At 37.3% G+C, this 26,534-nt stretch overlaps 1 protein-coding gene across 1 annotated transcript in view; it reads right to left on the bottom strand.

The window, feature by feature from the left end:
- The window catches only part of LOC131050170 (uncharacterized), a 58,549-nt gene extending 33,029 nt beyond the window's left edge, over positions 1 to 25,520 (bottom strand). Inside the window, exon 1 of the mRNA XM_057984353.2 lies at positions 25,250 to 25,520. Coding sequence (XP_057840336.1) covers positions 25,250 to 25,392 — 143 coding nt within the window. The 5' untranslated portion in view covers positions 25,393 to 25,520. The remainder of the gene's footprint in view (positions 1 to 25,249) is intronic.
- Between the last annotated feature and the right edge of the window lie 1,014 nt (positions 25,521 to 26,534).

Raw genomic sequence — 26,534 nt, 5'->3', positions numbered from 1 at the left:
TAGATAATCAGTGGACAACTGAGAGGGGGGGGTGAATCAGTTGTTGATAGATTATAGAACTTTAAGCATTAAAACCTTATTACTGGAATACATAAACCAAATACCGGAATAGCAGATATAACAGTTAAGCACAAATATAAACCACAGAACATTTACCAACCATCCACAAAAGATAACACCAAGATTTGTACGTGGAAAACCCGGTAAAGAGAAAAACCACGGTGGGAAGCCTACCCACAGTCAGATAATACTTCTGCAATAAGTATGTGATTACAAAAAGAGGGGCTTGCACATGCAGGAAGGCCAACAGCCTAGCGCACTGCTCATCACAAAAGGAGCCTCACTAACTACAAAATAAATCCAGACTACAATCTGGAAAGAAGAGTGAACTGCAAGAATAGCATCTCCTGTGCCTAAGTACAATTCCGGTTAAGCTCAGTACCGGAGGCCTTAAACCTCTTTCACCAACCCAATTCGATCACCTATGATCAACCAAAACCTCTGCATATAATTACAACCTTATTCGCACACAAATAATCACATAACCCCTAAAACCATAACCATGATCTACAAAGAGATCTTACATCATATTTATACCAACTCAGGACCTAAACAATTAGGTCGGCCACCTAAAAGATAATACAATAAATTCATAACATAAACCCGCAATCCAATGATCAACCAAGTCGGCCTAAGACCAAAACAACTTAATCCAATCAATAGATCCAACCGGTAACGCATCGGGATCATCCACCAGCACGTTACATAAACCGGTCCATAACCTAGCAAAATAAGATAGCATTAGGTCCAATCCTAAATGCAAAAGCACCGATCAACAGAAACACGAACAAGATAACCAACAGCATCTCGAAAGCCATGTAGAAGCCGCACCAACACCACTTATCAAGTGCATCAAAAGATCTTCAACAAAGCTTTGTCGGTAAAACCCTTACCGGTGACCAAAAGGCTTACTAGAACAAATGATAGCTCCTGAGTCATCAAATCCCAAACCAATTGATCATGATACATATCTGAATAGCATGAATGACAAATCCAAACCAATTCCACAAACCAAAGCATACCGAAGCATACCAAATCAATATCATAATCCAACCGCTCTACCGGAAACCGGTAAACAACAAAAACAGTCGGTGTTGCCATCAATGACAAAACATCAATGCAACACATAATCAATTCCTCCAATTTGCCAACAGTTTATAAGAAAACTTTTATCCTTTCTCCTCCTTTTTTATCCAGCTTAGAATTTTAAAATTTGAGTATACCATTGTTGTCCTTTATACAACCTAACTAGGGTCTTGACAATGGAACCAATGTTAGCAAGAAAAATGGGGAACACAAACCTAAGTTTTGAGCCCCAAGTAATTCTTGTGTTGTATTTACACCCCAAACTCGGTTATACAAAGGGAGTAAGGAGTTAATCCAAACAATGTACTAACTAGTTGACAAAATATTAAAGCGTAGAACATCCATAAGAAATATCATAATACAAATGGTACTCCAGTATCTTGTCCTTATATCTCCTATTGCATCATTGATCATATATACATCTCTTCTATTATCTATGTTCTATCTCTTCTCTCTTCCTTATCCTATCTTCTTATATTCATCTTTTGTTACGTCTTTCCCTATACAAATATCTAGTTGATGGGGCATGACACATCTACAAGACATTGAGACTCAACCATTCTTTATATCAGAACCCACGGAGTCCATTGTACAAAATGAAGTTGAGGGTACCTCAAAGATAGAAGGTATTAAGGACCAAGATCAACAAAGCATCTACGCTCACAAAGAACCGATATTGTGTATTGAAGATGTATCAATAATAGTAGATAATGTCCAAGAAACATTCACCCAATTTTTTGGTATGGAAGTAATTGAACCATGTAATGATGATTTGGAATGTATGGAAATGATTGGACCATATGATGACGATTTGCAAGATAAGAGTTATTGTGAAGAATGATTTGACTAAGGTTGATCCCCAAGAGGAAGAATTGCAAGTTTATCATGAAAACCCTATCGATATTGGAGAGATGAAGGTTATATCCTATAGATTGGGGCATAAGGATCCCTTTCTTCAAGTCCAAGGACATTCACATATAAGGGTATGGGACCCAAGTGACTATGTCTTTATTGGAGCTACTCTCACTATTGGCTGTAGATTTTCCATCCCTTATACATAGATAGAACAGTAGTTCAATTTGACCATAAGCAAGTGCAAGGTATGTGGTGATTTATATTTTGGGACTGACATGTTGAGAAATTCCCTTGATGAGATCTCACAAACTAGTAGACTAATCGATGAAGGTCTGCAATATGATAGGGAGGTGCCCAAAACGGGCCACACAATTTCCAGCTCTTTTGCCTCTTGGGCATTTGCTGACATGAGGGAAGAAAACTCGATGATGATAGACACCAACTACATAGAGGTTGAGCAAGAAACGTTTGAACACCTTTGCTCAAAGATCAATGAGCTCATCGATAGGTTACTTTGTAACCATGAGAACGGGATTTCTGGCTTTGCACATTACAAGTCTAGTAGAGGCCAACATGAACACTGAAGGACAATGGAATCATTCACCAAGTTGTCACTTCACCACACTTGAAGACCAAGTGTAGATAGTTACCTTGGGATGTTTGATGCTAGATGAGGGTAAGTAAAATAAAGGTCATTCTGACATTCAAGATTTTAAGAATGGTGTGGTGTTTGTGGATCCAATCTACACATAAGATGTGGTATTCCATAGTGGCCTCACTATTCCTCGCATCATGAAGACACAACTACTTGCTATTAAATTGAAAGGACACAAGGTATGTAAAGATTTTTATATCATGGATATAGAGAGAACCAAAACAAAATTGGTCTTCCAATGGCTACATCCTCTTGAAGAGATAACTATGGAAACCAAGGATATATCATTAGGAAAAATTCTTCATTATGCTAATGTCTGGTTTGTCTTAGATGTACTCAATATCACTTTCCTAAGGTGGTTACTGTTGATGTGTGTTTTATGACACCTCAAACACAAAATAAAGTACTGAATACTCTATCCTCTCTTGAACAAAATCTTCCCAAATGCTGAGTGAAAGGATAACTTGAGATGACTCCAAGGTTGCAAGCAAAGACACTGTAATGATCAACTTGAGCAAGGAATGAAGAAATCAACTTGAAATGCAAGTCATTGAGATTATCCTTGAGTCACCAAAATCCACGACTCATGGAAATCCACAACCTACTGATGGTGACTCCAACTAGTCTTTGGGTGCAAAAAATTCACAGCTGGGAGTCATTGAAGGTGATGATCAAGTGAGTTGCATCATCCTCAGGTGTTGATGAGCATTATTAAAGACTATTTTTTAGCATAAGCATTATTTAATTATCAGGCAGGGCTTACGAAGGTCTGATTTTTGTGATTTTGAAGCATTTTATTAAAAATTAGCCCTAACTGTAGGTAGGCACAGACTCAAATCAGTGTTACGGAGTTTTGAATTGTAAAATTCCTTCATGTTCATTCATTTTCAAGCCCTTAAATTGATGAATTCTGCTCTTAACTCACTGTTCTTGCATTTAAATGATCATTTTTTGGAGTAAATATCAGTCTAAAGAGAGTTAGGGTTTGAATTGAAGCTAAAGCTATAACAATTCATTAGGTTTTATATTGATTTTCAAGTTTTCTAAGGCTGAATTGCTGTCTTCACTATGGATTTCTATGCCTTTACACCTTAATTTCCATTTCAAAACCCTAATTTAGACAACTCTCATGGGTGAATGATGGCAGCCCCAAAGACCTGAGGGGTTTCAAGGCAAACTCTCATCAAGGAGGATTCAAAAGGAGTGCTACCGGAGTCAAGGATCATGTCGGTATGGGCTAACATTGGAGATACCAACCTACGCAAGTTCGACATGAAGAAGTTCTAAGGACCTCTCTACGAGAGCAAACCCAACAAAGTATCAAAGAAGATGCTTGAGAATGGAATTGTGCAAGCAATTGGCTTTGCTCCATCTATCCAATGCAACGAGCTAATAGTGGAATGTGCCAAGCATTAAAATGCTGACACAAGACAAATAATGGCACCTGATGGCAAGGTCCTAGCTTACCTATCAGAGGCCGCCATCAGTGAAGCATTCAACATACTTAATCATAAGAACATGATATACAAGAATAAGGAAGGAGCACAAATGATGTATGATGACGACCCTAAGAAATGCTTTGGCATCATCAACAAATATTGGATATCAAAGGCTAGGTCTCATCCTTCCAAGATGTCTAATAAGCTCTAAGTGGACTTCAAGGAGTATGGCAACTTGATCGCATTGCTCAACTGAATCATGGGGAGTCCTCAGGCCTCTTATTTTGAGACTTGGGTGTTTTACTATGTGGAAGCAGTCACAACAGAACAAGAGATGGTGAATTGGGCGAGGATCATAAGCGATAACATTGATCAACAATTGAGCAAGCTAGAGCACACCAAGCAATTCTACATGAGTTCCTACATAGTCTACTCACATGCAAGAGACAAGGGTGTGTGAGTGCTATACACAGCTACACTTCCACAACAAGGTACACTTCAAGAGAGTGAATGATGCATTCTCCATGCAAATAGTCAAGACATTGCAAGGTGGCATCCATTAGAAACTATCCCTGCAAGCGAAGGAATTAGTGAAGAAGTACGGAGCCTAGTTCATCCAATATCCCAAGTTCACCAACATAAGAATTCAAGGATGCTCATCACCACCATATAAACTTCCAAGGTATCTTACAAATAAGATGGTATTGCTAAAACTCTTAAGGCAATTGGTCACCTACGACAAGATTCAAAAGAATAGACAAAGCTAGAATTTCCTTACCCATCTCAATTGAGCAATCAGAGGAAGTGTGTCTGTCAATACAAACAGCCGAGAAGTCAAAAGAGGAGATGAAGTTCTATCCCCTTGTCATCTATCCTCCACATAACAACTTTAATCCATATGATAACATAAGGAGGATCAATGGAAGTAGGCACAAGCACAGGCCACACCTTGAGGATTATTGGATGAATGCCAAGGATGACTTTGAGGTCAGGAGGATGATGTTCTCCAGGCTACCTATTGAGATCATAAGGACTTGTAGAGTATTCCCTATCCCTGATCAAGTGCAAGATGGTGGAAGGCACCTCCAACGTGCCTATGAGCAAGAAAGAGACAAAGAGATACAAGTTGATTGGACTGACATTGAGATCACAGAACTAGAAGAGCTAATGAACCCTGTCATGGCCAACACACGAAGGTGGGTAGATACTCAAACCAACAAGTTGAGTCAGAATGTTCAATTAACATATGATATAATGGGAGATTTGGAGACGTCTTATGAAGAAATTGAGAGCATAAGCAGGAGTGATAAAGCCACCCAGACATCTCAACCTAAAGGTTCTAAGAGGAAAGAGAGTCAGAAAGAAAGATCAAGACAAAAGAGGCAGAAGACAAGTTCAAGTCATCCTTCCACCAGCACCTCATCCATACATGAGGTCACAATTAAAAGAGTATCCATCAATGAAGGTCAATCACTCAAGAGAGGCGTACATCAAGGCATGAATGAGTCCTTGGAATATACTGTACAAGACAATCGAGGTGAAAGAATGGATAAGGAAAAGCAACCTCAAACACAAGATCCTCTAGCAGTGCAAGAGCAAGTTGTAGATAACACAGCCACAAGGGATGAGTATGTTGAGATCATGGATGAAGATGACAATGAGGAAAGAAACTCTCCACCCCAAGAAGATCAGCAATCAAAGGAATTGGTAGCAGAGAGGGAACAATCCACTATCCCAGCATGGCTTAGAGAAAGAGTGACTAGGGAAATGATAGTAGCAGAAGAAAAGACAACAGATGACTTAGATAGCTTCTTGGAAAGGTTTGGTTAGATAATTAAGAAGAAGAAAGCTACTAAGCTCTCTAAGATTACAAGAGATAATATAGGGTCCCGGACTGTACACATAGCTACTCCAAGAGTGGACAAGCCAGAGGATCAGATCACAACTGATGACTATGACTTAACAACTATTGAGCTAGGTCCTACTACTATTGAACAAGAGATGGAAGAGCTAAGTGAGTCAAAGAAGACAATCTAGGATAGACTGAAGCTTTACAAGAAGATAAGAGGAAGCTGGAAAAAGAATTGAATGTTTCGAGGAACTATATCCAACAACTCAAGAATCCAATAAGACAAGCTGACCCCTCATGCATTCCTCCATCATTGTTTCCACCAGATTCAATTGAGGACTTTGCAAAAATGAGAACTACCTCTCACGTGGTGAAGAGTTGGATTGATAATGCCTTCACCAAGGCAAATGAGTTTGTGGGAGAGTTAGCACACATATTTGAGAGAGTTTCAGCTATCCTTGATAGGATCCAAGCACTCACTACTTCCTATGATGTCTTTAGTCACACTAAAGAGTTAACCATTCCAAGGCTGCAAATATTGATGGATATCCCCAAGCAAACTTTGATGAATGCTGGAGTGGTGAAAGATGGGCAGTCACGTGACTTCTACAGATGGTATTCCACACTTAGAATGAGAAGCGACATGTTTGAAAGTATCAACAAGGGTTGCACTCAAGTTGAAGACATGATCAAGGTGATAAATGATAGAATCGTAGCAGCAGCTGAAACAATAATTGGAAAAGAGATGAAGGAAGAGGTAGACGTGATTGTTGACAAATTGACAGGAAAGAGTAAGATGTATCTTCTTCAGACAACCAAATCAATTTCAGAAAAGCAACTGGAGGATAATCAGTCATTCAAGACACTTGCAAGCAATATCCAAGACTTGGGGTCTGAGTGGGAGAAGATTTTCGTATCATCCTTAGCCAAGTTAGATTACATGGAGAATCAATTGAAGATCAAGCCAAGTGTCCCAATGGATGAGCTTGATTGCATCATGTCTAGATTCATTGAATTTGCTTGTAGAGAAAGAGATAAGGGGAACAAAATTCTAGATGAAAGTTTGTTATGATCCTATGTGGCATTGAATTTTCTCATTGGAGGATTCATCCTCATTGTTTGTGCAAAGAAAGTTGTTTCTTTCTTATTGGAAAATATTTAATGAAATGCAATAATGAGGCATTTTGTTGTAACAAACCCTAATTAGAGTTTAGGTGGCATAATCTTGGCCCTTGATTTTAAATTGATCTTGGCCATTCATCTATATTAAGAGCTCTATATAAGCTCAAGACATTTCATTTATAACTAATGAGAGATTTTGAAGAATTGTTGCTTTGATGCTGCCAGAGATAATAAAATCATTGAAGTGTTGGTGACTTCTTGGAGTATTTGTGTGTTTCTCCATCCTTTTAAAGATAGAATAGATTTGCTTCAAGTATTTTAAATGAAAGAAAGATCATTGTGCATGATTTATGGAGAAATTTGTATGTTCATACTACTGGTATTTTGCTGATTGCCAAATACTTTGCTACTCGCCCATTGATATGCATCACATTGATGGTGTCTATGTCGTTGGTTGTAATTTGAATATCAATTGCTTACCTTAGAAGATTGCACTAGCTTTGTGGAGTTGTTCTTTGTATATCAAAGCAAAGCCTAGTTGTTTAGCATTCCTCAAACCCTTAATCCTTTTGCACTTTTTATCAAACAATCATTAGTAGTAGTAATCCAAGAGCCTCATTGCATATCATTTGAAAATACAAATTAGACTCATAGAGCATGCCTTGCGTTTGAAAGATTATCTCATAAGAACAACTACGTAAGTCCCTTTGGATTACCAAGAATTGCATCAACCATTGAAGCTATCCACACATCAAGACCTGACAATATAAACCTTGGAGTCATCTCAATGATCCTTTCACTCAGCATTTGGGAAGATTTTGTTCAAGAGAGGTTAGAGTATTCAATACTTTATTCTATGTTCGAGGTATTATAAAACATATTTGCCAAATAGGAATTTTTTGTTAAAAATCACCAACTAAGCATGATAGGAACAAGTGTTGACTGCTAGATACATAAACCAAAGGCCACTATGAAAATGGTTTCCAACTTTAGATCTGTTGTTCTCTATATGTTCAGCCATTACAACTCACTATTAGAAGATGAACAAGTATATTCCAATGTTACATCACAAGGTTGCTGATTTTGAAGGGTTTTAAAAGTGTGAAGCTATTTGTGGGGGGAATTTCAGTCACTATTCAGTTATTACCAGCTTCCGAATTGTCGATATTACTAATTACTGACTGCTGTACCCATTTATGTTGCTGACCCTAATATTTTCAGACTTTGGATTGTTGATTCCAGTCCTATACACTAGTACACTGGCTAATTTCATGAATATGGTAGTCCTTGGTATAGCGATAAGAGGAATTCTCATCAATGCAAGGGCAGTAATTCAAAAGTGTGATTAGACGGGTCCAAATTGGTGTATCTATTGAGAAGATTGCCATCAAAGAACGAGGAGGTTGAGCAATGTGCTATCCTCATATGACAGTGGAAGTATTCTCAGGACAGCTGTAAAAGATACAGCTAATTTCCAGTCCTAAGTTCCTAACACTACTGTCATTGTTAGCCGCCACCACCCTACTCCATTGGCATTCACACAAGTGGTTTTGCAAGGGTTTCCAGCCATGGGTAAAAGTAATTTTCAATTGGCAACCTCCAATGGAGAGTTTTTATTCTGTGTTTGGCTGTCCACTGCTTCTACGTTTGGTGGGGTACCTGCAGCTGTTACATTATTTCTGTAATGCGGGCTTTGATATTTTCTATCACAGACAGCAATAGATTGAAGAGTTTGGAAAGGATTCCCTTGCATGGAAACGTTAGTGGAAAAGCTCTAACCATCCTAGTAATGAATTGGATGAGATTCCAAGTGACTCACGGGTGTTATGATCTCTCCAGCTGAATTGCATTATGGATCACATTGTGGCTCAAGAATATAGTCATGAAGCTCAAATAGGTGGTTGGGGTCTTTCATCACATAGGGGGAACAAGTGTGCACAGCAGCTAGCCAACATAATAGATGAATACATGGGATGCAACTTCTATGACACAAGGGGGTTTAGCATAGTATTGGGCATGCCCAGGATACATCTTATGGGAAAGTTCACCATGGAGTTGAAATCCAAGCAAGAGGAGGTAGGACTTCAAGGCATTGAAGGAGGAGATCAAACAGTTGCCATAATGAAAGACTCTTGGGTTAAAATAACAACTTCCTTCAAGGTGAGATGCTTGACCATAACGATATTTGGTCTATTTTGTTTATGCTCGATATTACAATTCGAAGGTGGCCACCAAAGAAAAAAATTGTTGAATAGAACTTATTGTTTGAGGAGCACAGATTTGGTATAGCTGGGATGAACATTGGTTGCATTAGACATGAGCCAAGGGTCACTTTGAATAAGGTTGCCAATTTTAGATCTATTGTCCTCAAAATTTCTAGCACCTTCCATACTCCCCTTGCTGCCAAAGGAGAGCTTTCAATTACATGGTGGAGGAGACTTCCATCCATTACCATGGCTGAAGTGCTCTCAACTAGTGCAGGATAGTTTCCTATTGATCATTTTGCAAAAATCTGGTTTTAAATTGATGATAATTTTCATGAGCAACAACAAACATGCAGTTATATTTTCTTCTCTGAGCAAAGAAAAGCAAGTGGACAGCTATGACAAGAGGCTACAGCTGACTGTATCATGTTTGGACAGCGTTAACCAGCAAGTGTTGTGGAGTTTCTTGTGGAGACAGCATATTAGAATATTAAAATAATGTTAATTTTAGTATTAATGCTCAATAGTGTATATTCTATTTTAGTAAGATCTTCTACGATCTTTTCAGCAGTTTCTTATTAGAAACTTGCTATTCTTATAAATACTCTTGTATTATTTATGAGCGTCTTGCTCATTCTGTAAATTAATCAATTCTTTGAAATTCATTGCGTGTCTCGCAATGTTTTATGGTATCAGAGCCTTGGTTATTTTCGAAATAATTTTTTAATTAAAAATTCGTCACGAATTTTTAACAGTTTTTTTTTGAAAAATTTCTTTGTTTATTCGAAATTGCTACTTTGGCAGTTCGTTTTGGCTGCAGCTACTAGGGTTTTCTGGCTATTTTCTGCCCTCTCCCGTGACCCGTCTCTCCTGCATTTCACGCAACCACGCGACGCGTTTTTTCCCGCCTGCAGATTTCTTTTTCTGCCATTTTTGGACAGAAATCTGCATTTTCAGCTAGGGTTTTGACCCTCCAGATTTAGTCGAAAAAATTTTCTGAGCATAGACTCGTGGTGGGTTTTTCGAGATCTCAACTGGGTCGTCATCATAATTTTCTGGGTGCCTCGATTTTCGAGCAACCGATCCAAATTCCAACAACATATTCTTTTTGGGTTTTTCGCAAGGATTTCTGGGTTGTCTTCGGATTTTTCTAGGTCAACTGGAATTTTTTTCTTGAAATTCGTGCCCGTCGTACTTCATTTTTTTGAAGTCTGTACTTGCATCTGCCTCTGTTTTTGCATTGGGATTCGAATTTTTTTTGAATTCCATGCTAGTGCCTCTTCTCGATTTTTTCGTTTTCCGTGCATTGGGAAAAGTGCAAGATGGCATCATTGACCAACTTGATGTTGGAAAGCAGTCAGCGATTTAATGGGAAAAATTATAACACCTGGAAGCAGTGCATGCGCATTGAACCTCGTACCTCAGGTTTTGTGCACTTAGCATCTTCTCAGTACCTCGTTTTTCGTGCCTCGAAAAGCATGAAGATGGCTTATGGGCATCGATGTTTGTTTCGGTTTTTAATATTTTTTTACCTGAAAAAAATTCTTATGGGTTTTTATATTTTTTTCCCTTGAAAAAATCTATGGGTTTTAATAATTGTCCTAAAAAATTATCTGTGGGTTTTTAAATATTTTTTGTCCCTGTAAAAAAAAAAATCATGGGAGGGTTTATGATTTTTTCCTCAAAAATTGTACGTTGTTGTAGTCTGTTTTTAGTCGCACCTGGAGTTGTTGTGCAAACATCTGCACTAGTCTCTTATTTGCAATCTATTTTCGGGTATCTTGCTCATCTACAATAGTTTGGAGGGTTTGCCGATTTTTTCCTCAAAATCGTGACAGTTGTTCTTGGTGTGTCTCTAGTTACAGAGAGGAACAGTTCTCCAACATCAGGTTGGACGGTTGGTGTTGTTGTATCTCTAGAAGTTCTGCAGTTTCTGGGAGGGTTGGTGGCAGACTCACCTCAAGTGGCAGAGTTAGTGTTGATAATGTTTTTACGCACTATGCAACATAGAATAAAATACTAAGTATTCTATCCTCTCTTGGACAAAGACTCCCCAAATGCTAAGCTGCGTGATCAAATGGGACAACTCCAAGGTTCTCGAATGTCGGGTCTTGACGTGCTTTTGGATAGACTCAATTGTTTGATGTGATATTGCTGGAATCACAAGGTGGACTTCATTGAATGCTTGAATGTCGTTGGAGCGTGGAATTTTACTTGATTTGGAAAAAAAGGAAAAAGGATGAGGGTTGAAGAAGCTAATATAATCCTAAGAATACAAGAGCAATGGACAATCTTTGGTGAAATTCAATTGAGCTTTACTTGACATGCAATGAACATCTGCACAAGGCTAGTGCGATCTTCTAGGGATAGCTTTATGATTTTCAAATCACCACTACAAGCATAGACACCATCAAGGCAATGCATATCAATGAAGGAGTTGAAGTTAAGCTTGGCTAAGATGAATCCAGTTGACTACGCAAGACATTTTAACATCAGTAAGGTGTTAGTAGTATGGATGCACGAATTTCACCATTGATCATGCACAAAGTTCTTCCATTCATCTAAACAACATGAAAATTAAATAAGAAGTAGAGATCATGCAAATTGTTGAATCAACATATGAATTTCACCATATCTTCAATGAAGTTTACATGCTTCTTACAACAATGTCTTGGCAACAATCTTTGCCTTCTCTTCCTACTCTACTCTAACTATCTGCTATGAACTATTGATCAACTACTAACTATTCCCTATTAACCATTACAAATGAATAAGTGGAGCCTTATATTGTGCTCTCATTACAATTGAATGGCTCGGATTGATTCACAATCAATGGCCAAGATTGAAAGATAGAAACCCTAATTAGGGTTTGTTACAACCATTGCAAAACATTTAATGCTTGACCAATGACAAAATTACATAATGTAGGACACATGTCCTTCCTTGAGTTTTCGACCAATGGATGACGATGGTAGGTGCATAGGACTTTGTGCCCATGTGTGGTAGTTATCTTGTTGGATGAGCTAGTTGCATTGAATCTGGACGCCTTAGCCTGAAAAAATATGATTGACTAAGTGATGACTAGGCGCCACCTTAGCTAGCTTGATCTTTGTAACTCATCACAAGTGAAGGTGATTGAAGCATATCTCTTCTTGATCATTTCACTTTTTGTCTTCTTGCTTGGGAATTCTGCCTTAGTGCTGCATTTGATGTAGACCTTGTGATGTTTATGCTTAATCCTTCCTTCTTGCCTTGAATGCATTGATCTTACTTGTATAGTATCATCTTCTTCATGCGGTGGAAATCCTTCATTCCTAGCCTAGAGTCTTCTTGTTCTCCCCTTGATCTCTTCTCTATTCTTGCCTTATAGTGTCTTGATGATGATCCTATCGCCTTGTATGAGCTTGACACTTGAAGTGTTGCAATGTCTTCCTTGGGCCCTTGTTTTTGCTTACGTGGTGAAATTTTGAGTTTGTATGTGAGCTGATGTTCCCTCCACGCCTTGAACCTAATGTTCCTTTGCATGTTCATTCCGATTGCATCAAACCTGGGAACAAACATAACTTGAATCAAGACATTGCAAAATTATCTAATCAAGTTTCCTACTACTTTTACTAAATCTGAAAATGAATTTTCTGATCATGGAAACATCTGATTTTAAGTCTGATTTTGTGTCTCAGGCCTGATTTATGTCTGATTTCCCACTTTATATGTCTGATTTGACAGGTTTTAGGTGGCAAAGGAAGTAAATACCTTAAGTTGCTAATTTCCATTGCCAAAGAAAGTGTTAAAATCCTTATGTTGCTGATTTCCATTGCCAAAGGAAGTCCTGAAATCCTTAAGTAGCACTTTTGGGGGGTCAAAGGAAATCACTCGATCCTTATGTCACACTTTTGGGGGCTCAAAGGAAATCACTCAATCCTTATGTCACACTTTTGGGGGGTGTCATGTCCCCTCCTTGATCGCTATATGTATCCTAAAAGAAACAATTATTATTAATAATTAATATAATAATTAAACAACAAATGATTATTTAATATTATTATTTAATTAATATTTTACTAATAATATTCTTAAAATTTATTTATCCATCCGTTAAATATTATTATTTGATTAATATTTAATAGACTATGGTTCTGGAGAATTTCCTCTATCATCTTTTGGTATTACCGACTTTGGGAATTCTACAATAAATGATTCCTCACTGCCAGCAAATGGTCGAGCTATGCTAATACCAAAACTCCTTTTGTATACAATCCCAGCTAAGAGATGTTGATGAATATATGTCTCCGTAATCAACACTATCACATGGAAGATTATCGAATCCAGGGATTATCAAACAAACATTCCAGAAACTCAGTTAATGTTAAATACGGAAAGGTAGAAAAGAGCGATTATAATCATCACACATGAAAGTATAGAGCCAAGCCAAAACGACCATCGTTGTCAATACCAATCAAAGGTTGCAACAGGTGAAGTGGACTATTTTATCGATCATACTTAATATTGCAAGAGCAACGATCTGTATTTGTAGTACATAAGATATCATATTATCGCTACCCCAATTAATGATTATTTAGCGCTTAAGAAATAACAGTCAAAGAATATCCGCTAAGGCAAATGATAACATGTGTGATTAATGAATAAGTTGTAGTAATGAAGACAAGAGGTTTAATCTGCTATCCACCCAATTGCATGTACAAGTGACCAATAAGATAGTGTGCGTCGCATATATCGATCAAGGAAGATAGAAGGATCAATGAGGTTGATGACTAAATATTAGTTTATCATCGATGATTGTTGTCGTCAGAATCACACTTATAATCAAGGCCTAAATCTAGTAGGGGGCATTACAGAGGGTCAAAGGAAATACCATCAATTGCATCAAGCTTGTTCACTCAAGTTCAATATCTTCCAAATCGCTACAAAAACATCAAATGCTCATCCTTAACCAATATTTCAAAGGTCTTCTACCTTGATCAGGCTTCTATGAGGTCAAAGAAAGTGATGTCAATGCCTTGGTTGAGCAAAGGAAGTGGTGTCAATGCCTTGGAAGGGCAAAGGAAATGTTGTCAATGCCTGGGACGGGCAAAGGAAATGATCAACTTGCTTAAGTTGCACATTTGGGTGGTCAAAGGAAGTCCTCCAAAAGCAACTTGCCTTAGCCAAATTTCAACATTTCATTTCCATTAGAGCGAGCAAAGATGTGAACCATTCATTTCCTAAGCCTTGAAGACTAACTGACCTTACTTAATCTAGAGAGAGAGACTTGACTTGATCAGCTCTTAACCAACTATACCCCTTACAAAGGCTAATAACTAAAGACTCCAAAACTACCTTAGAAAACAGAAAAAAGTGGGAGTCCCCATTTGCAATGGGGCAATGTGTGAAAACGTCACAATAGGTAGCATGGTCGGAAACCAAATGTTCTCCAGTAAACTTCACAAAAGTAACTCAAAAGCGGTATTTGCACAAGCTGTGGAAGCTTACACATATGATGATAAGGACATTAAGGAAGCAAGATAGTTTATTTGGAGCAATGCCCAGGATCATTGAGCACCAATCCATGTTATGCTACCTTTGCATAAAGTGGACAGTGTTTCAGGGGTTGTCATTGCTTGAGGACAACCAATATTTGGGACAAGAAAACTGTCATGTTCCCTTCATCCAGGGGATATAACATTATTATTTTAATTTAATCGCAGTGTTTTAAAACATTAATAAATAATAAAATATAATATAGTAATAATATTAATATTATTAATAATAAGAATAATTAATAAATATTTAAAAATAAAGTGGCTAGGTCAGCCAGCAGTATAAATTTCAAACAAGGCACCAATTTTGGGCCCTAGCACCCCATCTACTACAGGTATTTAATTGTGCCATTTGGAACTGTGTAACTTAGCTTATTTCTGATTTTGGTCTTCTGAAAAGACTTGCACAAGGACTCAAATTGCTACAAACCTAGGAGTTTTGGAAGAAACCCCAAGTCTCTTTCATCGAACTCTATTGTGTTTTGAACTGCAATGTAATGTCCCCTTTTTAAAATAGGATTCAATAATAAATAATAATAATAAATTAAAACATAAAATAATAAAAATATAATATAACATAATTAAAATGTAAATAAGTTAATGAAAGGTCAAAAGGCATGGAATGAAGAGTTACGACTCTCTCACACATGAGATATAAGAGAGAGGAGTCATTTCAAAAGAAAAAAGGAGGGGAAGAAATGAATGGAAGCATGTGAACCAAGGAAGGAATAATGGAAGAAGAAATGAATGGGAAGTGGAAAGGTTGTGTCTTTTTCAAAGGGCAAAAATTATGAAGGGTTGTACTATTTCAAAGGGTGGAAATTGTGAAAGGTTGTGTCTCTTGCCAAAGGGCAGGCATGATGAAGAGATGTGACCATGCGAGATGTGACCTGTCCCTCACATGGGATGATATGAAAGGAAGAAGGTTCATTTAGGTAGAGACAGAAGGGAGATCAATTTATTTGGAGAATAATTTATTATTCTCATAGATAGTCATGAAGGATGGTGACTCAATTCTAATGAAGGGTGGTGACTCAAGCCTTATGAAAGGTGGTGACCCTTTCACAAATGAAGTATAAAAGAGATCATTCCAATAATTCAAGGATCACTTATCAATCATCATTCCAATCATTCAAATGAAGCAAACAATCAATCAGCAAATCATTCTATCAAATCAACAATCACTTAATCATCAAATCAAAGGAATTCATCCATTCAATCAATCAATCATTGAATGAGATCAGATTTGGCATTTATAAGAAAGTAAATACACAGCAGTTCGATTCTATACAGTGGTTGTGGTATGAGTTCCCCATACATAGCATAATGAATACTGTACATATCTGCATACTACTGCCTAATAACGTATTGCTATTTATGATTGTTTAATATAGCACAATGAATGTTATTTCTATCTGTTCATTGCTGATTCATATTGTGTTGTTGCTTATGACTATTTAATATATAAATGTATAGAATGTGTAACATAATATAGGATATTCTATATATATTATGTTTTTCAACCATGGTAGGTGTAATGAGGGATTACAAGGAGGCGAATGGCGATGGGGTACTCTTCTAGGTATGCCACCTCATGGTGGTGACCAAATGGTCCCATGAGGCCAAGGGGGTACAAGGGGTACTGCCTTTGAGGTTAGAAGGGATGGGCTTCTGGGGCACCCTATTGTTAATACACCTCATCCCTTTATCATGGTGAATTAATACATCAAGAAATCCAATAATAGGAAGTGGGAAATGGATGGCAAGATGAAGGGGAATGGTTATAGGACACCTCACTAGGTACACCACCTCATATGGATGGTATGGGCCGCATGAGGCCAAGAGGGATGGTATATCTGCTCTTGGGCCTAGGGTAGAGATCTCTAGGGCACCCTATCAAGTCACCTTATCCTAGCTTCCCTATAGTTGAATTCTGTCAAAAAATTAGGTATATCATATTAAGTTAATGTTCCTCTATTCCATTTCTTGTTTTACTTGGAAATTGTGATTTAGGGTTAAATTAGGGCATTATACAAAAAGGGACATTACATGCAAACCTCAGGATAATTCATTACAGAATGCTGATCATCCTCTGCCACCATTTTCAGGCAGAACGAAGCTGATTAGAGTGTTGATCGCCATCTTCAGTAGAGCAAAGTTATTTCTAGACTGCAGGTCGCCAATCACAGGCAGAAGGAAGGGTTATTCAACTTCCAAATTAGCCACCAGCAACTGTAGTAATCCTCTTACGCCCTAGAATCAGGAGATCCCAATCATAACTGGCAAACAGTTTACTCAAACCCTAGGAACGAGCTACACCTGGACAATAATCACTACAGCAACCAGTGTTGGAGGAATTCAGAGGGTCATTCTGGTGCTACCTATTGCAGCAACTAGCTGTTGACGTGTATTTTGTACACCATCATACACAGAATAAAATACCTAAAGGCATCTTATCCTCTCTTGAATAAAGTCTCTAACTGCTGAAGATTCGCATGAAGGATCAGTTAGGATGACTCCAATGTTCTGGTTAGTAGGGTCTCTACGTGTGGACAAGCTCGCCGTGGTATGATGTGATTTGCTGGAATCACAAGGGGACTTACATCTGATGATTGAACTTCCGATCTGCTTTGCTGGAACACAGGCTCTTACTGGCTTAGATTTGAAAAAATGGAAAAAGGATGAGGGCGAAGAGAAGATCTAATCCTAATACTAAGAATGTAGGAGCAATGATTTGATTTTTGATGAAACTCTAACTAGGTCTTGTTTTGACATCAATGGACCATCTCCACAAGGCTAGTGCGATCTTCTAAGGGAAGCTTTATGATGTTCAAATCATCACCGCAGGCATAGACACCATCAAGTTGATGCATATCAATGAAGAAGCGACAAATTGAAATTGAGCTTAAGCTGAATGATTCCAGTTGACTACACAAGGCAAGTCTGCAATCAACAAACTGCTAGTAGTATGGATATACGAATTCCACCATTAATCAATCGCATTTCCTCCATTCATCTAATCATCTACCATCAAGGATTGAAGACTCAACAAGAAACCATGCAAATTGCAAGAAACGACACACTTCACCATTACTTCAATGAAAATGGAGTTTGTTTATAATCAATGGCAACAATTTCTTGCCTTGTCCTCCTATTCTACTCTAATTACTATTCTATCAATTTCTAACTACTCTCTATCTACTAACTGCTTTCTATTATTTACAACTCTCTCTCCTTATTTCTAATTAGCCTTTACAAATGAAATGCCTGGGCTTATATAGTGCCCACAATACAATTTGATGGCTTAGATCAATTCAAGATCAATGGCCAAGATTCAACAATGAAAACCCTAATTAGGGTTTGTTACAACCATTACATAACATTTAATGCTTGACCAATGATAAAATTGTATTGCTTGGACACATGTCCCTTCTAGAAAAATCGACCAATGGATAGCTGGGGTAGGTACATCGGAGTTTGTGCCACCTTCCATGAGTTAGGTACATTGAATCTGGACATGCTGAGGTGGACCACACTGACTGGAGGAGTGATGACTAGGATGCCACCTCATCTGACACTTGTAGCTTGCTAGATATTCAATTTGATGTCGTTGAGAGGCTATCTTTAATTAACTCTTGTCCTAACTCCTTTTGTCCTTGATTTGCAAGATGATGATGTACCTTGCCTTGGAACGCTGGATTGAAAGAGGTCGCCCCTGTCCTGGCTTGATCGTCCCGGCGAAGATCGTCCTTGATTCGGCTTGATTTTTCTTGATGAGATCTCCATTTGATGCCTCACTTGAGAGCTAACTCTAGAATGCAAAATGAGGAATTTGCCTAGGCAAAATTAAAATTTGAAGCCTTTGACTTGATCTTGAAGGATAATGAACGTCCTCTTTATTAATTCGCCACCCTTGGAATCTTTGATGTGTTCTTCAATGTCCTTGGCAAGTTCGCCTAACTTGAAACTCAAACTCCTTTGATAATGCTTGTGCCTTCCTATTGATAAGACTCGCACCTTGAACACAATTTGCACCTTCTCTTGAATGACAATTTCGCCCCTCCTTTGTATGAAATTCGCTCCTCTTTTGCCTTCTCCAAGTCGCATATGAGAGATGATAAATGATGATGTGAAAATGAAATAAACACCTCCTTTTATAAGCGCTCACCTCTCACAATTACCTCTAGGCCGACTTTGATAAAATGAGGCAATTAAAATGATTTTAAATAAATAATAATGGCCGACCTTGACAAAATAAACCCAAGCGCTCAACTTGATTTTATAATTAATTAACTTTATGCCTTTATAATTAATTTTTTTAATTTTTAATAGGCAAAATTAATTAATAAATGATGTGCGTTATTTTTAAATGCCACTTAATTAAATTTTCAAAACCTATCGAATTTAGCATTTAAAATAAATTCAATTGTTTGTTTTGGAGCCAAAATGGGAAGATGAAAAAATACAAACCTCATCGCCCTGGTCCCTGACTGAGGGACAGGAGCGATTTTTGCATTTTGGTTCATTTTTCTTCACGACGGCACTTCAAGTTATATTCATTTGGTAAAATGCATCTCTTTGGACTTCTTCAAATCATCAAGTCGTTAAAATCCTGCGAGGACAAAGCAATGTCAGACTTTAAGCTCCGGTCCTTCACTGAGGGACAAGAGCGAAATTTGCTCTCTAGGCCAAATCGTTACAATTTTCATCAAAAAAAGTCTTGGCTAAGGAAGATATCATCTTACTTAATGCTATGAATAAAAGTTAATGTCCAAAAAAGGTCTAAAATTGTGCATATAAAGAAAATCGCTCTGGTCCTTCAGTGAGGGACAGGAGCGAATTTGACCTTCTAGGCAAAAACTTCATCATTTCATTGTTTTTGATCAAGTCTGGATGCTCTATCATGCTCATTTCGTCCTTCACCATGCCTTTGATGTCTCAATTTGTCCAAACAAGGTCAGGAATGGCTCAAATAAGTATTTTCGCTCTGGACCCTTGGCGAGGGACAGGAGCGCTTCGCCTTGGTCCTCCTGGGAGGGACAGGAGCGAAGTTCGCTCTGGATCCTCAGTGAAGAACAGGAACGAAATTTGACTTTTCGAACTCTCTATCAGGACAATTTTTATGGAATATAACATTTAAGTATAAGAAAGTTTACTTATACTTTAAGTTATATTCCATATATACTTTCAAGATGTTTGAGAGTGGTTTCAGACCTCCAGGAGTTATATTGCAAAATCTAGTCTTTGGAGGTTTTTTCAGTTTCCAGACTTAGTCAAATTCAGGATCAGGACATTCAGACTTAGCCAAATTTCAGGACTAGGGCATCACTTAAGTAGGACTTGCTACCCTATTGATCACCTGGGCGACACTCAAAATGCAAAGGCTAGCTAACAAAACCCTAAAAGACCTAGAAAACAAACCCTAAAAAGCAAAAAACAAGGGTCCCCATTTGCAATGGGGCGATGTGTGAAAACGTCACAACACTAGCCTAAGGAGATCTTGACAAACCTGGGTAATTATTGAGGAACAAATTAAGATAAACAAACCTAGATCTACAGATTCGGCAGAGAGGACACCTAATCAGCAGACCTAAGCCACTATGTGGTGGCATTCTAGATCAATCTGGTGGCAAATTGGAGGCCTTGACACAACTGTTGCCAGTTGGGAGGGCCTAATAACACCTACAAAGGCTAATGTAATATGTAAGATCTATAATCAATTTCAGACCCTTATATTAACTCAAAAATTTAATTATGTTGTCCTCTAAACTACTAAACTTCTTGTGCACTCTTTGTAGATAAAAATTTCATATTTGAGTTTTTAAGCATGCTGTTGTGAATTCTTATGGATGGTGTAAGGTAACTCTGGAATCAGTGGATTAAATTTGAAGTTAGATATTCAAACCCTAGGTACATCTCAGTGCTCCATCTGGAATCAGAAATTTAAATTTGAAGTTAGAATTTCAAACCCTAGGTACATCTCATCATGGTAACCTACATAGTAATATTTTGAAAGGTGAGCCTTCTAGAAAATATTTGTTGTCATATCAGCACTGTATTCACCTGTAGAAAGTATTGTGGCAACGTCATAGAGCTCATCTAATACCGTAGTTATTCTGAACAAGAGGGTGCCAAGTAGGTCCTCCTCAGCCTCATCTAGTTCTCCTATGTCAATGCAGGATAGGTAGTCTGGACCTTGATTATTTCTCCTTGGTTTCACCGTGATGTTAAAATTAAACTCTTGAAATAGTAGTAACCATCTACGGATTCGTCCTTCAATAACTAGTTTATTTAGTAAAAACTTCAAAGGTTCATGATCTATGTAGAATGTGAAGGGTGTAGACAAAAGGTGGTCATGGAATTGATGTAGTGTGTAGACCATAGCCAAGGCCTCTCTTTCGATGGTTGTATAGCTTTGTTCTGCTTGAAAAGTCTCCGACTAGCGAAGGCAATGGGATGATCTTTGTTACCACAAGGTTGTGTGAGGACTGCTCCTATAGCTATGTCGAATAGACATGGAAGGGGACTATCAAATCTAGAAATATGAGGATAGGGGGCTTTTGCTATTTTTCGTTTCAGGGTGTCAAAATATTGCTAGCATTGTTTGGTCCAAGTAATTTCTTTATTAGTCTTCTTTTAAGAGAGTTCTTCTAGAGGGAATACTAGGTTGGCATATCCTTTAATAGAATTCCTATGATAGCCTATGTATCCTAAAAATGTGGAGCTGTCTTGGGTGGCAGTAGTGTCATGATTAGGGCAATCTTCATTGGGTCACCGTGAGTCCTTTACATATTATATGACATAGATGTGTGCCAAAGGATACCACAAATATGCATTTCTTGATGTTGAGAGAGATTCGCATACTTTGGCATTTTTCTAACATCATGTGGAGGGACTGAATGTGATTTCTTACCAATCCATATATCGTCAAATCATCTAAACATACCTCCAGAAAATCATGAATAAACTCCTTAAATGTGTTCACCATAATCCTATTGAATGCTACCAGAGCATTTTTCAGGCCGAAGGGCATAAACCCCATTCAGTGGTAAATGTGGTTTTCGGTTGGTCTTCCTTTTTTATCTGAACCTAATAGTAGCCAAAATAACCATCAATAAATGAAAAGATCTCTCGCCCTACAACATATTCCTAGATTTCTTCTATAAAAAGGCTGGGAAAGGGATTGTGAATGCAAGCTTTATTGAGCTCCCAAAAATCTACACAGATCCTAATTTCGCTTGTTTTCTTATTTTGAACCAACATGGGACTAGTCCTCCACTGGTTTTATTATTCTTGTTGCCAACATTTTGTCTAATTCTATCTTCACTCTCTTTTTCATGTTTGGATTAAGGCAGTAAGGTCTTTTCTTCTGCAGTTTGGTTTCTTCCTATCACCAAAATAAAGCAAATAGGTGCTAATGAAGAAAAGGAAGAGGAGGAGGAAGTGTCCTAGCCAATAATATTTTGCCATGCATTGTCACTATTTGGAGAGATACCAAAGTGTCTACCAACCAAAGAGACCAGGACTTGGTCATTAAACTAGTACTCAAGAACCATTCACCATCCATCACCTCTTCTTTGAAGGTACGCCAAAAGGTTTGAGCATTGGAAGAAAGCATGTAACACCAACAAGGGGCATTCTCAAAGAACAAGGCAAAAGTATAGAATATTATGGGGCAACAAGCTAATTAGTGTAGAATTTCAATACAAGATAAGTTACAAAAGCTTGATGAGGAGGGCAAAAACATTTTGGAACTTGAAGGATTTCTTTCAATATGCAGTAAGAGATTGCAAATGGGGATGGTTATAGAGTATCTAATCGGGTCGAAGAATCTAGCAAGTGAAGATGTAACATGGGAAATGAAATGTTCCTTGAGAAGCATCCAAAGTTCGTCAACATTGTCACACAAAGAGGTTGCGAATGAGGATGATTATAGAGTATCTAAAAATGGAAGAATTTCGCAAGTAAAGATGCAACATGGGAAACGGCATATTCCTTCAAAAGCATCTAGAGTACATCAATATTAAGGACAATGTTAGTTTTTAAGGATGGAGCATACTACAGCCTTAATTTATAGTGCACATGGGATATGTGTAGCTGGCATCTGACTAGCATAACTCTTAATTAAGTTATATGATCATTTATATAGCCTTATATAGGTAGTTAGGTTGGCATAGGTGGCATCCATGGCATAAGTATGGTATATATAGGAGGTAGCGGTAGTTTATTATCATCGTATTGTGTATTTTATTCTTATTGAAGACTACTGGAGGTATCCCCCTCAAAGTGGCCACTTTTGGAGGTTGCCCAATTGAAGTGGCTTATTAGTATCAATTATTTGCAGCATATTTCCTACCATATTCTTCTTTTGTGCACATTATACCATTGCAAGTGGTATCAAAGCTTCTCTTGTGTAAATCATTTCATTACAAGTGTTATCAAAGCTGCTCTTGTGCAAGTTATTTCATTACACACATGTTTAAGTCGAATGGAAGATACTGTTGTAAAACTCAATTATAATAAGTTCAGTGAAAATAAACTAAGTTGCCAATCCCAATATGAGCTCAAGTTTGGGATCAAGGTTCAGGTTTGCGGGTTTGGTCAAATATTTTTGGGGGGTTTTGGGTTTGTTTTGGGTTCATTAGTACAAAGACATATAAAAATTAAAAATATATATACATGTATGCAGCAGTAGTTAAGTTTAAAATACACCACTATGCTAATATTCAAATAAAATAGCAAAATACACCACCATATTAATAGCCAAAAATCGACTGCCATGAGATATATTAAAGTTTTAGTTTAAATAACATAGCAAAATAGTAAATACACCACCATATTAATGTTTTAGTTCAAAAATAATAATGTGAAGTGTCAACAATCAGCCATCACTGATCAAATATCATATGGGTCATCAAAAATGTCATCATCCACCTCCATATGCAGTGGCAAATTAGAAGAACCACAAACGGTGCCACTGGGAGTGGCACTGGCACTGGCACTGGCACTGGCACTAGCATGGGCAGCAGTACTAGCAATTAAGTTTGTTTGGGTAAGTTGTTAGCTTTTGTAATTGATGGTGAGGATGCCACCAAGACTAGAATCTGAAGTTAACTGTTTTCCAAAGTTTTTATCAATGGTTCATTGTTTAACTGTTTAACAGATTTAACTAGTTCTGACAGTCCATGTACTACAAAGTACAATACACTATCTATGGTCTGTGGGGAGTTTGCTTTTATCAGGGCAGTTAATGTTTCCATGACTAGCCTTTTTAACTGCTTCCTAGAGATGCTTTTAAGACAGGGTTGAAGCAAGCAGATTTATGAGCAAAGAAGTTTTGTTTCATTCTATTGTGCAAAAATGAAATAGGTTTTACATTTTTTGTGTTTTAAGAGGTCAAATAAGGGTTGGGGGGTCGGATTTGCCTTTTTCACAAAAAAAAAAAAAACAATTTAAAAAAAAAAGTCAAAAAAATAACATTTTGGTCAAATTCTACACAGGTCCCTTGAAAAGCATCAAAATTCTTCCTCAGTTCGCAGGGCCAAACCCATAGGTAACTGGACCCGGGGGCCCCCCTGCAGAACCCAGTAAAATAGAAAATAAACAAACACTTGTAGAATGTTTGCATAAAAAGAGACTCATAAATCAAATTGGTCTCACACTTGATGACGACCTAATAAACTATCTTTAATATTTTTTTACTTAAGAAGGAAAAGGCTGCAAACCGCTGATAAGTAATCATAAGTTTGCTGATGTAATAGCACAACTGCCAGACGCCAGTATTATTTCTGAAGAAACCTGGAACAAACGGAAAGAACCAATGGGAAAATAAAAGGATGGTAGACAGAGATTTTGAAAAGCCTCGATGCGCAAGTATGAGGTGCAAAAGTATCATAGTGGCACTCAAAGAAGATTCAGACTTAGATGCATTAAAAGCTTCGACTACTTTCAGTAATGAAACATGTGGCTTTTAATTTCAATTTACACGGGTAGAACTAAGTGCTCAAACACTACTAACCCATACTTATTAAATAGGAGAAATAGATTTTCATAGTCCAGTTCAATGAGTTTAGAAAAAAAAAAAATTTAAAAATTGTAATAATATTTGCATCATCTTTTTAAATCACACTCCAGGATCCATTACGGAGATAACATAGGCAGCAAATTGTCCACAAACGACTGAAGCAGGTCACTGAAACTTTGATAGAACAACTAATAAGAATAGCTCAAGGAAGCCTTTTTAAGGAAAAGCTCTAACCCAACAAGACAAAAGGCTATAAATGAAAAGCACAAATAAAAGATTGTTGGATAAATCCTAAACCAACAAACCCTAATTTTGTCAGTGGTGTCATCTGCTTCGGGTGACATGGACAAGTCCCATAGACAAACAACTACAAGCACTTGAAGATTTTTCTGCTTGCATTATGAAAGCAAGAACGTACCTGGTTGGCCTGTGAGCGACGATTACGGAAGAATCCGGCATGAGCATTTTGGAGGTGCCTGCGTTGCCAAGATCAACTTGTTCATATTTCTCTCGCGCCAATTCAAAGAGACTTTCACTCAAACTAGCTGCCTTCTTGGGCATAGCTCGCCTCTTTCCAAAATATTGAATGCCTCGTATTATGAGTTTAACATTGCCTCCTGCGTTCAGCGAAATATAAGAAGAATTACTTCTAAGCCCAACATTTGAAGGAGCGTGGGTTGGGAAAACTAATGAACACAATTAAGTGGTTAACATAGGAGAGTGAAGGAAAATAAACTTTTCCTAAGATGAATTGATTTGGATTAAAATAAAGGAAATTATGGGTATTGGATATAAAAAAATTGGAATATTAAATGTTAAATGAGGAAAGTAGATGTGATAAATGAAAGTATTTGGTTTTATGTATCAAGTAGCATTAAAGTATATCTATCTTGTTCATGGGACAGAATGGCTTTATCTGGTTTATGATTGAGTATGTAGGTTAAGTAATTTTCATTTTCACATATATGTCTTCCTATCTTACAATTTAATCTTTTTGAGTATGCATTTTTACTTTCTAATTTGCTAAATTTGTTTTTATTAATTTTGTTATCTATATTGGCAGTAGTTAGAAATAACTTGAGGGGGTTGTCAATATGTTGCTAGGGGACATGTTCTATTAGGTCAATCCACAAAAAATCTATGTAAAGAATTAAAAGACAACATTTTCTAATTGTGGAAATACTCTAGTGTGGTGTGATACAAAACTAAACTTTTTTAAGTATTCCAATTGAAATGTTCTTAGCATGCTTCTTTTGTTATGAATGATATCTAATATTAAGACATAGTAATAAATCTCAAAAATATTTGTTTAGTTGGCACTAGGTAGGAAAGAAATGGACTAGTTGACCAGATTTTGAATTTAAATTTTGAACTTTTAAGGTCAAATTTACAGCCATGGGATCGATGATGTAATCACAAAAATGACTCAAGATATATAAATAATTAAATCAAGTGTATAACAAAATGTATAGGGATATGTGCATGGATAGGTATAGTTAATGTGTAATTTCAAAATATATGGATAAGGTAAGGGATGGTTGTATCAGAATTTATATAATTGGTAAATAATGGAATAGGGGAAGGAGTTCAACTTTGCAGAAGACTACGTTATTCATCAATATATAATATATTATGATATCCTCTCAAAGTGGGTACACAACTACATGGAAAATGGCAAGGGTGTGCAAATTGTGTCATTACAT

This window comes from Cryptomeria japonica, chromosome 2 (assembly GCF_030272615.1).
Source record: "Cryptomeria japonica chromosome 2, Sugi_1.0, whole genome shotgun sequence".
Lineage (NCBI taxonomy): Eukaryota > Viridiplantae > Streptophyta > Pinopsida > Cupressales > Cupressaceae > Cryptomeria > Cryptomeria japonica.
Note: the sequence above shows the minus strand (reverse complement) of the source record. Positions and strands in the feature narration are given on the sequence as shown.